At 48.8% G+C, this 12,507-nt stretch overlaps 1 protein-coding gene across 4 annotated transcripts in view; it reads left to right on the top strand.

The window, feature by feature from the left end:
• The window catches only part of Smg (sterile alpha motif domain containing protein 4 smaug), a 145,870-nt gene extending 133,718 nt beyond the window's left edge, over positions 1-12,152 (top strand). For 2 of the 4 annotated variants that reach the window (XM_077680540.1, XM_077680538.1), the window contains exons 12-15: positions 879-1,116; positions 2,455-2,557; positions 5,982-6,080; positions 7,707-12,152. In XM_077680540.1, coding sequence (XP_077536666.1) covers positions 879-1,116; positions 2,455-2,557; positions 5,982-6,080; positions 7,707-7,726 — 460 coding nt within the window. In that variant the 3' untranslated portion in view covers positions 7,727-12,152. The remainder of the gene's footprint in view (positions 1-878; positions 1,117-2,454; positions 2,558-5,981; positions 6,081-7,706) is intronic. The other 2 variants (XR_013318140.1, XM_077680539.1) reach the window with 2 other exon arrangements.
• The last annotated feature ends 355 nt before the right edge of the window (positions 12,153-12,507 follow it).

The following is a 12,507-nucleotide window of genomic DNA, read 5'->3' as shown; positions in this document are numbered from 1 at the left end:
AACAACCCCTACTTGAGGCATTTCTTACCTTTTTCACCGAACGGAACGGGAACGATGCATGCGTGGGAATAATAAAAGCCGAACTTCACTGAACCCGAGTTTTTTATTACATAAAAAAACTGACGAGGGCAGACTCGCCTCCGAGTGCACCACTTCGAGTATTCGATTGCCCTGTTTTCAATCTCACCGGAGTCGCGTTTATCGGCAGCGGCCTTGTTCTTGACGGTACAGCGGACACTGTGCTTAGACAGGCCTGTACTTCTGGCGATGTCAGCCTGTTTTTCCCCGTGTTCAACAGCGTTAATTACGCTTAATTTATCCGACAGTGAAATCAGCTACCCTGCCGCTCATGCCGCTGGTTGCACAAAAAAAAAAAGCCACTAGCTTGGCTTGGCTGCGCCAACGACCCGGCTGTCAGCAATGTTGCCAGACATAATAGTTTTCTTGCCAAAATAAACGAAAAAGCACACCGGGCGCCGGCCCCGCGGAAGTCCGCTATAAACGTTCAGTCGAAACAATTTTCGCCTATAATTTAGTCTGTTGTAGCCGATAGTCTGCTCTAGCCAGGTCCGTTGTGAGCGGAGTGGACTACATTTAAAATGCATGGGTACCAGACAAACCAACAGAAATGGTCTGTTGTAACCGAAAGTCTGTTGTTGCCGGATCCGCTGTAACGAGCGTAGACTGTACCTTGTTTCGCCCTTCCACCCCCCCTCCAATTGTTTTGCTTGTGCAGTTGTTGGAGGTGCAAGGAGTACTAAACATTTTGAACGCCTTCAGGAGATGGCACAGAAAGACAGCCTGTGTGTGTGTGTTTTGTTGGCCTAGAAAGCTTAGCAGTTTCCTCATCGCCCCCCTCTCCCTTCCCTGTGCTGCAGCAGCAGCCGCTGGTGTGGTGCGGGGGTGCTTCCCCCCCTGGTGGGGGGTTCGGACTTTGGCCGGCTGGCCGGCCCCAACAGTGGACCCCCTCACCCTGGGACGGCCCCCCTGGGACGGCCCCCCGCTGTGTTCTTTGGGGGCGGAGGGGACTGCCCCAGCGGCAGCGGCCCCCTCGGAGGCGGAGGAGGAGCAGGAGGTCCTCTGGCCATGGTCATCAAGAGGCCCAGCCTACAGGAGGTGCGTGCTGGCGGGGGAAGATGGGATCGACTGGAAAAAACCATCACGAGGACCCTTTGATGCCCAGTGTAGCTCAGGAGCAACAACTCAAACAAAATTTTTTTTCTCTTGAACTTTGGGGTTTTTCTGACATTTTTAACACCATCTATCGACAGACACAAGATCCCGGACCTTCAAAAATTAGAGAAGAGAGAGCAGCACATACTTCCGTGGGCTAGAAAAAATATGGTTGGGGCGTGTCAACTCGCATCGAGCCCGGGTGGCTCCATTAATGGGCTAGTGACAGGTAAACTAAATTGTGCAATGTCATTGTTATTACAAATGATAAAAACACGAACGTTACGTTATTCTCTTCACTTGAACCATTAAGAGTGGTGATCAAGGTAGCTCTCTGGGCAGCCAGTGCCCAGTGCTTCCCAGTGTGCCCTAGTGTCCATCCTAATGAACCAAATTTTGAACCAAATTTTTTTCTGACTGTGATGTCGGAAGTCTTTTTAGATCATGAAAAACTTCTGACACACTTCAGCAAAATAATAAAGTTTGGGCTTCAGAGGGCTAATAAGCACTCTTTCTGGCGTAATGACCAAAAAAGCACTAGTGTTCTAGCACTCTTTCTGGCGTAATGACCAAAAAAGCACTAGTGTTCTACTGCCAAACACGACCTCTCCTTGTTTTCCTCTTCCTTCACATTTGTCACCTCGGTTCCTGGCCACTTTCATTAGTAGTTGTCAAGAACAGAACCCACTGCGAATGACCCTGTGGTGGCGCATTGTCCTAGCCACTGAGCTAGCATAGTGGGGTAATCAGGTTGTGCTGGCTGTCGCAGGATACCACATTTACACTGCCAACCTTCGTCGCCTCAGCTCCCCACCACTCCCCTCAGTTGTGGGGAACAGAACTCGCTGCGAATTACCCTGTGGTAGTGCATTGTCCTAGCCGCCAAGCTTGCGTATGGGGGTAATTCAGGTCGCGCTGGCTGTTGCAGGATACTACTGGTGCAGTTGTCCCAAAGATGTCGGACAATTGTCTACCCGCATCCGGGACTGCCCTGTCCCCAGTGCTCTAAGGGTGGGCCTTTTGCAGAATCAAGGTGTCGTTTTGATAGGAACAGAAGTTGCGTTTTCGGGAATATTTGTTTCTGCCCATTGTTTGTAGCTGTGCTGTTTTTAGTCCTCTAGTTTTGTTGGTTGCATGTGTCACATTTATAATCATTATCATCATTTTTTGTTGTTTTTGTTAACTTGAGTCCTTTGGTAGGGTGTGCAGAAAGGCAGCGTAGGTATCGATGTTGCTTGGTTGATGTGTTGTGTGACGCTTGATTGTTTCTGTTGCACGCAGCACTTGAACAAGCCACACGTACAGATCCAGAGGACCCACTCGGCACCCGTGCGGCCGAATCCAGTGGTCGCGTCACTCTACAAGCAAGTGGCTGCCGGCAACGGTACGTCATGTGAAACCGCCTTCTTTCCTGTTCTTTTGTCGCTTGATAGGACGAGGTGTACAAGTGTGACCCGTCTTCCGGTTGAGGCAGCGTGGCTCGTAAGCAGCTTGCAGCAGAGTTGTTTCCACCCTGACAATGACCCAACTGCCAAACTATTTAATACATGGCGAGTAGAAGAAAATAATAGTGCAGTAAGACACTGCCAAACTATTTAAAACATGGCGAGTAGAAGAAAATGGTAGTGCAGTAGGACACTGGGGTGCATGCAAAGGCCAAACTATTTAAAACATGGCGAGTAGCAGAAAACGATAGTGCAGTAGGACACTGGGGTGCTGCCAAAGGCCGAACTATTTAAAACATGGTGAGTAGAGGAAAACAATCGTGCGGTAGGAAAGTGGGATGCGGCCAGAGGCCAAACTATGTAAGACATGGCGAGTAGAAGAAAACGATAGTGCAGTAGGACACTGCCAAACTAAAACATGGCGAGTAGAAAAAAAACGATAGTGCAGTAGGACACTGGGGTGCAGCGAAAGGCCAAACTATGACATGGCGAGTAGAAGAAAACGACAGTGCAGTAGGACACTGGGGTGTAGCCAAAGGCCAAACTGTTTAAAACATGGCGAGTAGAAGAAAACGATAGTGCAGTAGGACACTGGGGTGCAGCCAAAGGCCAAACTAAAACATGGCGATTAGAAGAAAACGATAGTGCAGTAAGCCAAGGGCCAAACTAAAATATGGCGTGTAGGAGAAAACGATAGTGCAGTAGGGCACTGGGGTGCAGCTAAAGGCCAAACTATTTAAAACATGGCGAGTAGAAGAAAACGATAGTGCAGTACGGCACTGGGGTGCAGCCAAAGACCAAACTATTTAAAACATGGCACATGGCAAGTAGAAGAAAACGATTGTGCAGTAGGACACTGGGGCGGCCAAAGGCCAAAACTACCGTATTTACACGATTGTAGGTCGACCCTTTTTTTCAAATTTGACAATCCAAGGTTGGGGGGTCGACTTAGAATCGAAATCAACCGTCTACCGCTAGTCACGGCAAGAGAAACGAGAACTCAGGGCTGCTGCGAGGTGGGGACACCTTTGCACCCTCGTTCCCATGGTTATGGTCGTAAGTGTGAACCGCATGGGGCGTTTCTGCTCGCGAAAATGCGCCGCTGACACCGCAGCTAATGCCACCCGCGTGCGCTACGCGATCGGCGGCGGCAACATGGCGGCGTCACCAACCGCGAAGAGGTCCGCGTAGCTCCAGCGACCGCTCCTAACCGCTCTTTAAGATATCACTGAAGGCACAAACGAAGGCGTTTGTGCAGGATAGGAGCTGATAATATGGTCGAAAACGACACTATAAAGCATCATTCGCGCCGCTAGGGAAAGCGCCAATCAAATATCCGCCACCGTGGTAAGCCTAAACGTCTCCGGCGGCGCCAGCCGTCTGTCCCAAGCGCTTTCAAACTGCCGGCTTGAAGAGCGCGCCTCCCCATTGGGGCAAGTCGTCAGGCTCCTCCTACTGCCGCTCCCGACACGCGCGAATCGCGTGAAAAAACACTCTATGAGGTTCGGCCTTAAAAGCAGTAGAAGCTGCCGCGCGCGCGGAGTCGTTGATGGGGGCATCAAAAAGTCACCCGCGCACGAATCGCGTGCAAAAACGCGTCAAGAAGCGTTTTATTCGTATAAAAAAAAATCATTAGCGAATCCCTTGATTCAATGCACGGCGCTAACGTAGCCGCCATGTTTGTTTTGGTATCGCGCGGCAGTGGCCGCTGCCGGTTGCTTCGATGGTTGTCATCTCGCAGCGAATGTATTTTTCCCGCTCAACCTCCGCGTGCTTATACAAAAGCTTTTCTTTTTTAACATCTACCGCGCTTACCACGAGCGCACGGCTCTTGTGGAGAGCCGCCGTGTGGGTTGAGAGCTTTTCTTTGTGATACGATTTTCTACGCGGCGCTCGCATTTTTTTTTTTTTTTTTGAGAGATGTAATTTTTGGGGGTCGACCTACATTCGAGTCGACTTACAATCGTGTAGATACGGTATTTAAAACATGGTGAGTAGAAAAAAACGATAGTGCGGTAGGAGCTAAGGGCCAAAGTAAAACATGGCGAGTAGGAGAAAACAATAGTACAGTAGTGCACTGGGGTGCAGCCAAAGGCCAAACTATTTAAAACATGGCGAGATAGTGCAGTAGGACACTGGGGTGCAGCCAAAGGCTGAAATATTTAAAATATGGCGAGTAGAAGAAAACGATAGTGCAGTAGGACACTGGGGTGCAGCCAAAGGCCAAACTATATGAAACATGGCGAGTAGAAGAAAACAATAGTGCAGTAGGGCACTGGGGTGCAGCCAAAGGCCAAACTTAATTACATGGCAAGTAGAAGAAAACGATAGTGCAGTGGGACACTGGGGTGCAGCCAAAGGACAAACTATTTAAAACATGGCGAGTAGATAAGAAAACGATAGTGCAGTAGGACACTGGGGTGCAGCCAAAGGCCAAAACTAATTAAAACATGGCAAGTTGAAGAAAACGATGTGCAGTAGGACATTGGGGGGCAGCCAAAGGCCAAAACTATTTAAAACATGGCGAGTAGAAGAAAACAATAGTGCAGTAGGACACTGGGGTGCAGCCAACGGCCAAAACTATTTAAAACCTGGCGAGTTGAAGAAAACGATAGTGTAGCAGGACACTGGGGTGCAGCCAAAGGCCAAACTATTTGAAACATGGCGAGTAGAAGAAAGCGATAGTGCAGTAGGAGCCAAGGGCCAAACTATTTAATACATGGCGAGTAGAATGAAACGATAGTGCAGTAGGACACTGGGCTGCAGCGAAAGGCCAAGCTATTTATTACAATGCGAGTAGAAGAAAACAATAGTGCAGTAGGACATTGGCGCGGAAAACATGGCAACTCAGAGTAGCTGTGTCGCAAACGTTCTGTTGTGCTCGCCTTAAAGACACTTGGTTTTATAGTCTCCATTGCAACGGTCAAAATGTGCGTCTACAAGTTTCAGAGCAGAGTCTAACACAAACAGAAACACTCACAGAATGAGAGGGGAAGAGGCAATCTGCTAGCATCCTCTAGCCCGTGCATATGCCGAGTTCTTGGGGCATGCCGCAATCTCGAATGCTTGCGCAGCCAGGCTTGTACAGCAGACCGGCAGAGTTCTTTTGATAAAAGGGCATTTGCCGGTGATCTCTGAGCCTCTGCGAGTTTATCCGACGGCGAGTTGCGTTGTGTCCCATGAAGCATGGTTGCCGCGTTAACGTACACTCGCAGTCCCAATGTGAAGTGGTTCATGTGAATCCTTCTTACAGTGAAAATCTTGCAGCATCCAGAGCGTGTGGCAATTGAATCGTACAGATTTGTAGCGACCTGCTTTGTGACGGCGAAAGAGATGAGGTGTCTTGTTTCTTCCCCTGTGCAGGACGCATGCAAGCTGACGCGTCTGCAAATGACCCTGAAATCAACAACCGGCTCGAGTCCCTTTGTCTCAGCGTCACTGAACATGCCCTCGGAGGTTCTGGTTGGTGCCCTCCTCGCCTGCCTTGTGGATTTCGGTTTTTTGGGGGTGCTTTCCTTCTGTTTGGAGGATTTTTTAGCTCATAGTCTGGTTATATCAAACTCGTGAAAAGACACCTATCACTTATCGATATAAGTGATAAAACAGTCGGTATAAGTTATATATATGGTGATGTTAGTGTCGATATCAGTGATATCGATAAAAGTGATGAAAAGTTTTAAAAAACTCTCATCAATACAAGCAAGCTAATGAACTGGCATTCATAAAAGCGCATAACATTTTTTAAAAACACTTTATTGGTTAAACTCCCTCATTTTTGCACAATATCGTCCGATATCTTCTTCTGCTTGAGCAACCTTGTTGCCCAAGACAGTACACACTTCTCCACATTGTCTAAAGATGGAGGTGAAAAGCGAAAACGCCTGTGTGTTCAAGATTTTGGCGCACTTTCTCACCATCCCCAAATGGTCAAAATTAATCCGAAGCCCTCCACCACGGCGCACCTCATTGTCTGTGTAGCGTCGGCGTGTGAAACCCCGCAATCAAATAAATCAGATCACATTGTCTAAAGAGTCGGAGCAGCTGAGGCCGCAACCTTTCAGATTTGCGAAGCAGCGCTGGAGTAGTGCGAGTGCAACAATCACTTCGGAGGCTCTGGGCAAAGAATTGTCGTGCCCACTTTCATTTGCACTCAGCTTGATGTCTGCAACGTAGTCTTGCGAACTATTCCGTGGTCATGACACCATCACCCACACTCACAAACTCGCCAACCGTTGGTCGAGGAGTGGCGTTCGGAAGATCCGACAGCCCGCTCCACACTTCGGCAACTCTAGCGGTGGCTTTGGTGCACTTCTCATGATTTTCAGTCATCATTGGCACACGCAAGCCAGCAGATTTGAAGCAATTGCAGGCTTGCGGAACTCGAAATACTTCGTGAATCGTAAATGGTGCTGAATCTATTTCGTTAGTTCGAGTTCATAACAGCATTGAGGCATATAGGCATCTGCAGGGGAATTCGAATTTGTACCCGCCGCGGTGGCTCAGTGGCTAAGGCGTTGCGCTGCTGAGCACAAGGTCGCGGGTTCGATTCCCGGCCGCGGCGGCCGCTTTTCTGATGGAGGCGAAAAGCAAAAACGCCCGTGTGTACGAGATTTCGGCGCACGTTAAAGATCCCCAGGTGGTCAAAATTAATCCGGAGCCCTCCACTACGGCGCGCCTCATCGCCTCCGTTGCGTCGGCGCGTTAAACCCCACAATCAATCAATCAATTCGAATTTGTTCGTTAGATTGAAAATTCTCCGTTCGAGGTTTGTTAAATCGAGTTTTGACTGCATCGGTTGTTGCTGGTATTTTTCTTAGATATAAACGAAGTTTTTGCTACTTAAGTTTTGACTGCATCGGTTGTTGCTGGTATTTTTCTTAGATATAAACGTAGTTTTTGCTACTTATTCTCATTGTGAATGTACCGTGGCTAGAAATAGTGAGATATAAAGGATAATTCGATACAGTCAGGTTCGACTGTGTATTTTCGTTTTTTCTTTTTGCGTGCTGTGGGGGGTCTTGTGTTAGACGAAGACTTGACAACTCAGGCGACAAGTGTGTCTCACACGTTCCACCTTTTCTGTTGCAGATGGCATGCCTCCGTTCTAGATACCGTCGCCACCATCCGCTGTGACGCCTGCGCCCGGAGACGTGGCTGGCGGGAACGACGTGACTGTCATCGTGCCAACTCATTGCTGCACTCGTCACCGTTTTTTCTCCTTGCGTTGTTTTCTTGTTGGTTACTGTCGCAGAGAGAGAACATCTGCTCATCACTTTTCCCCGTTGCGCGCCCACATCCTTCCCCCACCATGCCTTTCATCGTTCATATCGTTCACGCACCCACTTAGTCCTCCTCTGTTGACTGAGCCACTGCTGCGTTAGGTTGTTTCGCCCCGAGCGGTTTGTTGGTGCTGTTATAGTGTCGGTTGTTTTTTGCCCCCCTCTCCGAAACCCACTCTGTTTTTTCGCCCACCTATTGTTTTCTGCCGGCCATGCTCTAAACTCTTCCGCACCGAGCTTCGTGCACTGTGCCCATGTTGTTACTGCGGCTCAAATTGTCAAAATTACACGGTTGCACGCCCTGCTGGTGAGACAATTCAACCTGGCGACCTATGCAGCCAGACGGAGTTGATGCACGTTTTGTGCAAAACTTGCACTTTTGGTTTTCAGGTGCACTGCGAGATTTTGCTTCGCTTTAGGCACCAGCACAGTGAGTCACGCGCATCTCGCATTTTATTTGCCGATTTGTTACCACAGGCTTCAGAGTCTACCCGCTGTGTGAGCCTGAGTCTACCCTCAGGCTTCAGAGTCTACCCGGTGTGTGAGCCTGAGTCTACCCTCGGGCTTCAGAGTTTACCCGACTTCCGAGTCTACCCTCAGGCTTCCGCGTCTCCCCTTAGTGCCGTGCACTGCCTTCACCCCAGTGCCGTCTGGCACATGATTAGTTGCACGCGTGCATTTCTGTCTTTGGAAGCCGGCATGCACTGTGTCCCACTTTCTTTTTACGGCTACGTTTTATCATGGGGGTGGAAAAGTTTAGAGCGTGGGCTTTTTGGAGGCAGAGGTTTTTATCGCGAGACAGTTGCACACATGCGGTCCCTCCTGTGCCGTTTTTGTTTCCTGTTTTGCTTGGCACTGTCCGATGCTGGGCTGGCTTTTAATTTGTTGACGGCGCCTGGTCGGTGCTAGTTTTAAAGCCAAGTGGTCCGGGGCAAGGAAAATCGTTAGCCTCGAGCACTGCTACAAGCTCCCTTCCTCTCTGACCCATTTCAGCCCTGTTGCTGTCGTGTCTTAGTGTGTGACTGCCAGATCGTGGTTTTCTTTTTCCCTCCGAGGTCTTTTATTGCTCACTTCGTGATTGCTGCATTGTCACCACCACTGGACGATGTGGACCTGCAATTTTGATGTGCCTTAGTCTCTCCGATCATTTCGATCAGTGCTGCTGTGTGTGCATTGCAGGGGTTTGTTTCGTCACCGCCCTCCCCCCCCTTTTAACAAGTACAGGTTTCCGTGCTCTTTCATCCAGGCTGAACCCCCCCCTCTCTCTTGAAGCATCTCCTCTGATTAAACACCAAAGCTAAGTTGGTGTTTCATTTGCAAGATGCGAGTGCGTTATATCACAAATTTGTCAAGAAAGCAACTACCATATTTATTTGCATATAAGGGGAGGTTTTTCCAAAATCTGTAGTCTCAGTCATACCCCACCTTATAAGACAGAAATGGAATGAAACATTACTTTTTTTAGAGCATCGCAGCTGACGCACCCCTCTTGATTTAAACCGTCCTTTATCCACTCAAAAGCTGCGCAGATGGGTCGTGGAACTTTTCCGTTTGTTTTTAGAGATCCCGTCTCCGTTTTGGTACCTCGTTAATTATGAGCATAGCCAAGCCCTGTGGATTGGTTGGTGGATGGAGTTCTTTGCTGCAGCGAAAATGCACACTGTGCTTAAAGGAAAAGAAACATTTAATTGAGTTCTATATTTTCTCGCCCTATTGCCGTTGTTGCATGCGTTCACCTTTTTTTTCTGCATTGCGCGGAGAAACTTCTCTTCCGTCGCTCCGCCGGCTTGTGGCTGCAATGAGAGATGAGGGTGGCTTATATATACACGCCTCTATAAATATATACATATGAATATATAAATATATTATAAATATAACACACAGTGAGTGTACATAAGAACTCTTGGCCAGGTGCCATAGACTAGTAGGAGGGTAGAGTTTTGGTGGAGGTCGCAAGAGACATGCCCCGAGAGGAAAAAATACCGTCTTTTCCTGTCAAACACCTTGCTCCCATTTCGAAACTCCCGCCACTGGTCAGGATGCAAAGCACTGGCGTTCTAGCGGGCTGCAGTATTTGATTGCCGGTGGCAGAAATTCACCCCGCGTGGTTGATTTCGTCTTTCCTTTATCTCTCTGACGGCGTCCTCCCTCTTTGACAGAGCGGGGAAAAGCCGTGTTTCACTTTTTTTCTTTTTTTGCACGACACTGCGGGACCGGTGTAGTGCGAGCCACAAAGTACTCAATGAAAGCGTAGGGGGAGAAATATCCCCGAACAGGTCATGCTTTGCGTTCTAGTTGAGCAGTTTGGCGAGTCGCGCCATTCTGGGGAGGTCTTCTTCTGAAGAGGCGCAGGGAGCTGAAAGGACGTTGCGGTTATTTATACCACTGTTACACGGGCACTTTCAATCCGGATTGGGGAGAAGCGCAATTGACTTTGCGAGTGCGCCCGCTGCACCGCCACTGCTACTTCTCCAGATCGAGGAGTTGCATTGGTTGCGCACACGTACGCCAGATGGCGCCTAAAATGTACTTCGCGGCCGGTTAAATGTTACTTCACGCTTATTTGGGTAAAGCTATGTACTTCGCGACCGGTGTCTGGTAACTGCGTGGTCGAAGTTATACGGAAGTATATAAAAGTATATGAATGTTATTTCATGCTTATTTGGGTAAAGTTATTTGATACAATTTGTGGCGTTAGTTGAAGTTGTCACCTGCGTCATTACTCAGAGGGGATAAGAGTGTCACCGCTTTCGTCCGATCGGGCTGGAAAGTTCAGTCGTGCTCGAGAAACCAGGATTGAGTTCGAGGGGGATCGGGCTCGATTGCGATTGAAACTGACGTATGGCAGCTCCCAATCCGGATTGAACCCGATCCGGATTGAGCCCGATCCGGATCGACTCAATTGCGATTAAAAGTGCCGGTGTGACAGGGGTGTTACTTGCGTGCGAGCAAGCCTATCAGTGGGCTACGGTCAAGAAGAAAAAGCCGATACACCAGGCGCTATGCATGCGAGTGTTGTATGTGTGTGCGTGTGTGTGCAATTTGGACGGTCTGAATGATTTTGGGGTGTTCGTCTTTTTTTCTTCGGTTTTGGTGATCGGAAGTTCACTGTACCGAGTTGGCAGCGCCACCGCTACCGAAAGTGGAACTGTGTTGCAAGTACGCGACTTGGCCTGACATGACTTGTTATGGCTTGGCTTGGCCTTGCCAGGATGAGGTGTACTGTAGAGTTTCATACTAATATATACTATAGGGAAATCCGCCACCCGTTTCTAGACAAGCTGCACTTCCGTGAGGGTTCAGTCGTTCCAGGTGGGCATGTCCACTTGTTCTTGCCATGGCTCATGAACAGGCTGAAAATTTGCCTGCAGTTTCAAAAAAGCAACATTGTTTTGAAGGATTATTTAAAGTTCCTCCTTGGAGCAGCGCAAAAAGATGCAGACGTGATGTAAACGAGACAGTGCAGAAAAAAAAAATGTTATTGTCTCTTGTTGATTTTGGCTTCAAGGGCAGAGAGAGAAGCCATTTGGATAGCCAAGCCAAGCCAGCGAGGAACGCCACACACTGCTGTAGGGGGACCCATGACTTCGTGTTATTGCAGCAACAAATCTCCCTGTAGTAATTGTTAGTATGAAACTCTATTTAGGTATACGTCTGGCTGGCTTCGTCGAAGTTTCTGCGAGAGTGCTCGCTGTCCAGAGCCACTTGAAAAGAAGTGGTCCTTGGATGACTTGTCTTGGCTTGGCTTGGCCTTGCAACGACGAGGTGCACATCCGGCTTCATTGTTGGCGTTTATGCGGAGATGCTTGTTCTGTTTGGAGCCCCTGAAAAGGAAGCGGTAGCGTTTTTTTTTTTTTTTTTTTTGCGAATAAAAATGTATGGCTGTTGAGGATGCACCACCCTCTTTTTTCTTTTTTTCCGTCTGGCAACAAACTCGTGAACGTCTCTGTGTGTGCCGGTGCTGCCAAGGACAGCCCGTCGACTGACTTGTGGCCGGCGAAGTGGCTTGCGGGAAGTTGGCGACTTGCTCGGGAGCGTCGAAAGCTCAAGCGTGCACTGCTGCTCAGAAGCTGTCTGTTCTGTGGAAGCGTGTTTCCTCCTCCGAGTGTCCTGTGTGTGTTTGTGTGTGGGCAGGCACGTGTTGTGGAGGAAAAGGAGGAAGCGGTGTGTGCAGTGGACGACGTGTTCAGCACCCAGTGTTGCTCGCACTTTTGTCAAGAGATAATTTACGAATAAAGTTTATGACATCATTGCACCTTTGCTTGCCTTTGCTCCTTTCTCTCCTGTATCTCTTGGGACTTTGTGGGAGGAGATTTTATTCACAGCATGGCGACTGGAAAAAAATGCATTGGATGCTGGGCTTTGCTTGATGGAGTCGGCTGCAAGAAGTAATTCCACACTTGTTTTTGTGATGCTACTGGCCTAGTCTTTCACGCGAGAGATTTTAAGCATTCTAGATAGACTTTGGAAACCGTGCTTTAGGGGGTTGCTGATCTGGTAGGTTTTAAAATGGGTGAATGGGTAGAAGATGAGTAGGAGGGGTAAACTTTATTTAGGCAAGACTTAGGTGCTGACGTCTGGGCACCCGCCTGTTTTAAGGCGTAATATTT

This window comes from Haemaphysalis longicornis, unplaced genomic scaffold (genome assembly GCF_048455015.1).
Source record: "Haemaphysalis longicornis isolate Haplotype H1 unplaced genomic scaffold, Haemaphysalis longicornis Haplotype H1 scaffold_8, whole genome shotgun sequence".
In the NCBI taxonomy this organism is placed as follows: domain Eukaryota; kingdom Metazoa; phylum Arthropoda; class Arachnida; order Ixodida; family Ixodidae; genus Haemaphysalis; species Haemaphysalis longicornis.
The sequence above is the reverse complement of the archived record's forward strand: the minus strand, read 5'-3'. Positions and strand labels throughout refer to the sequence as shown.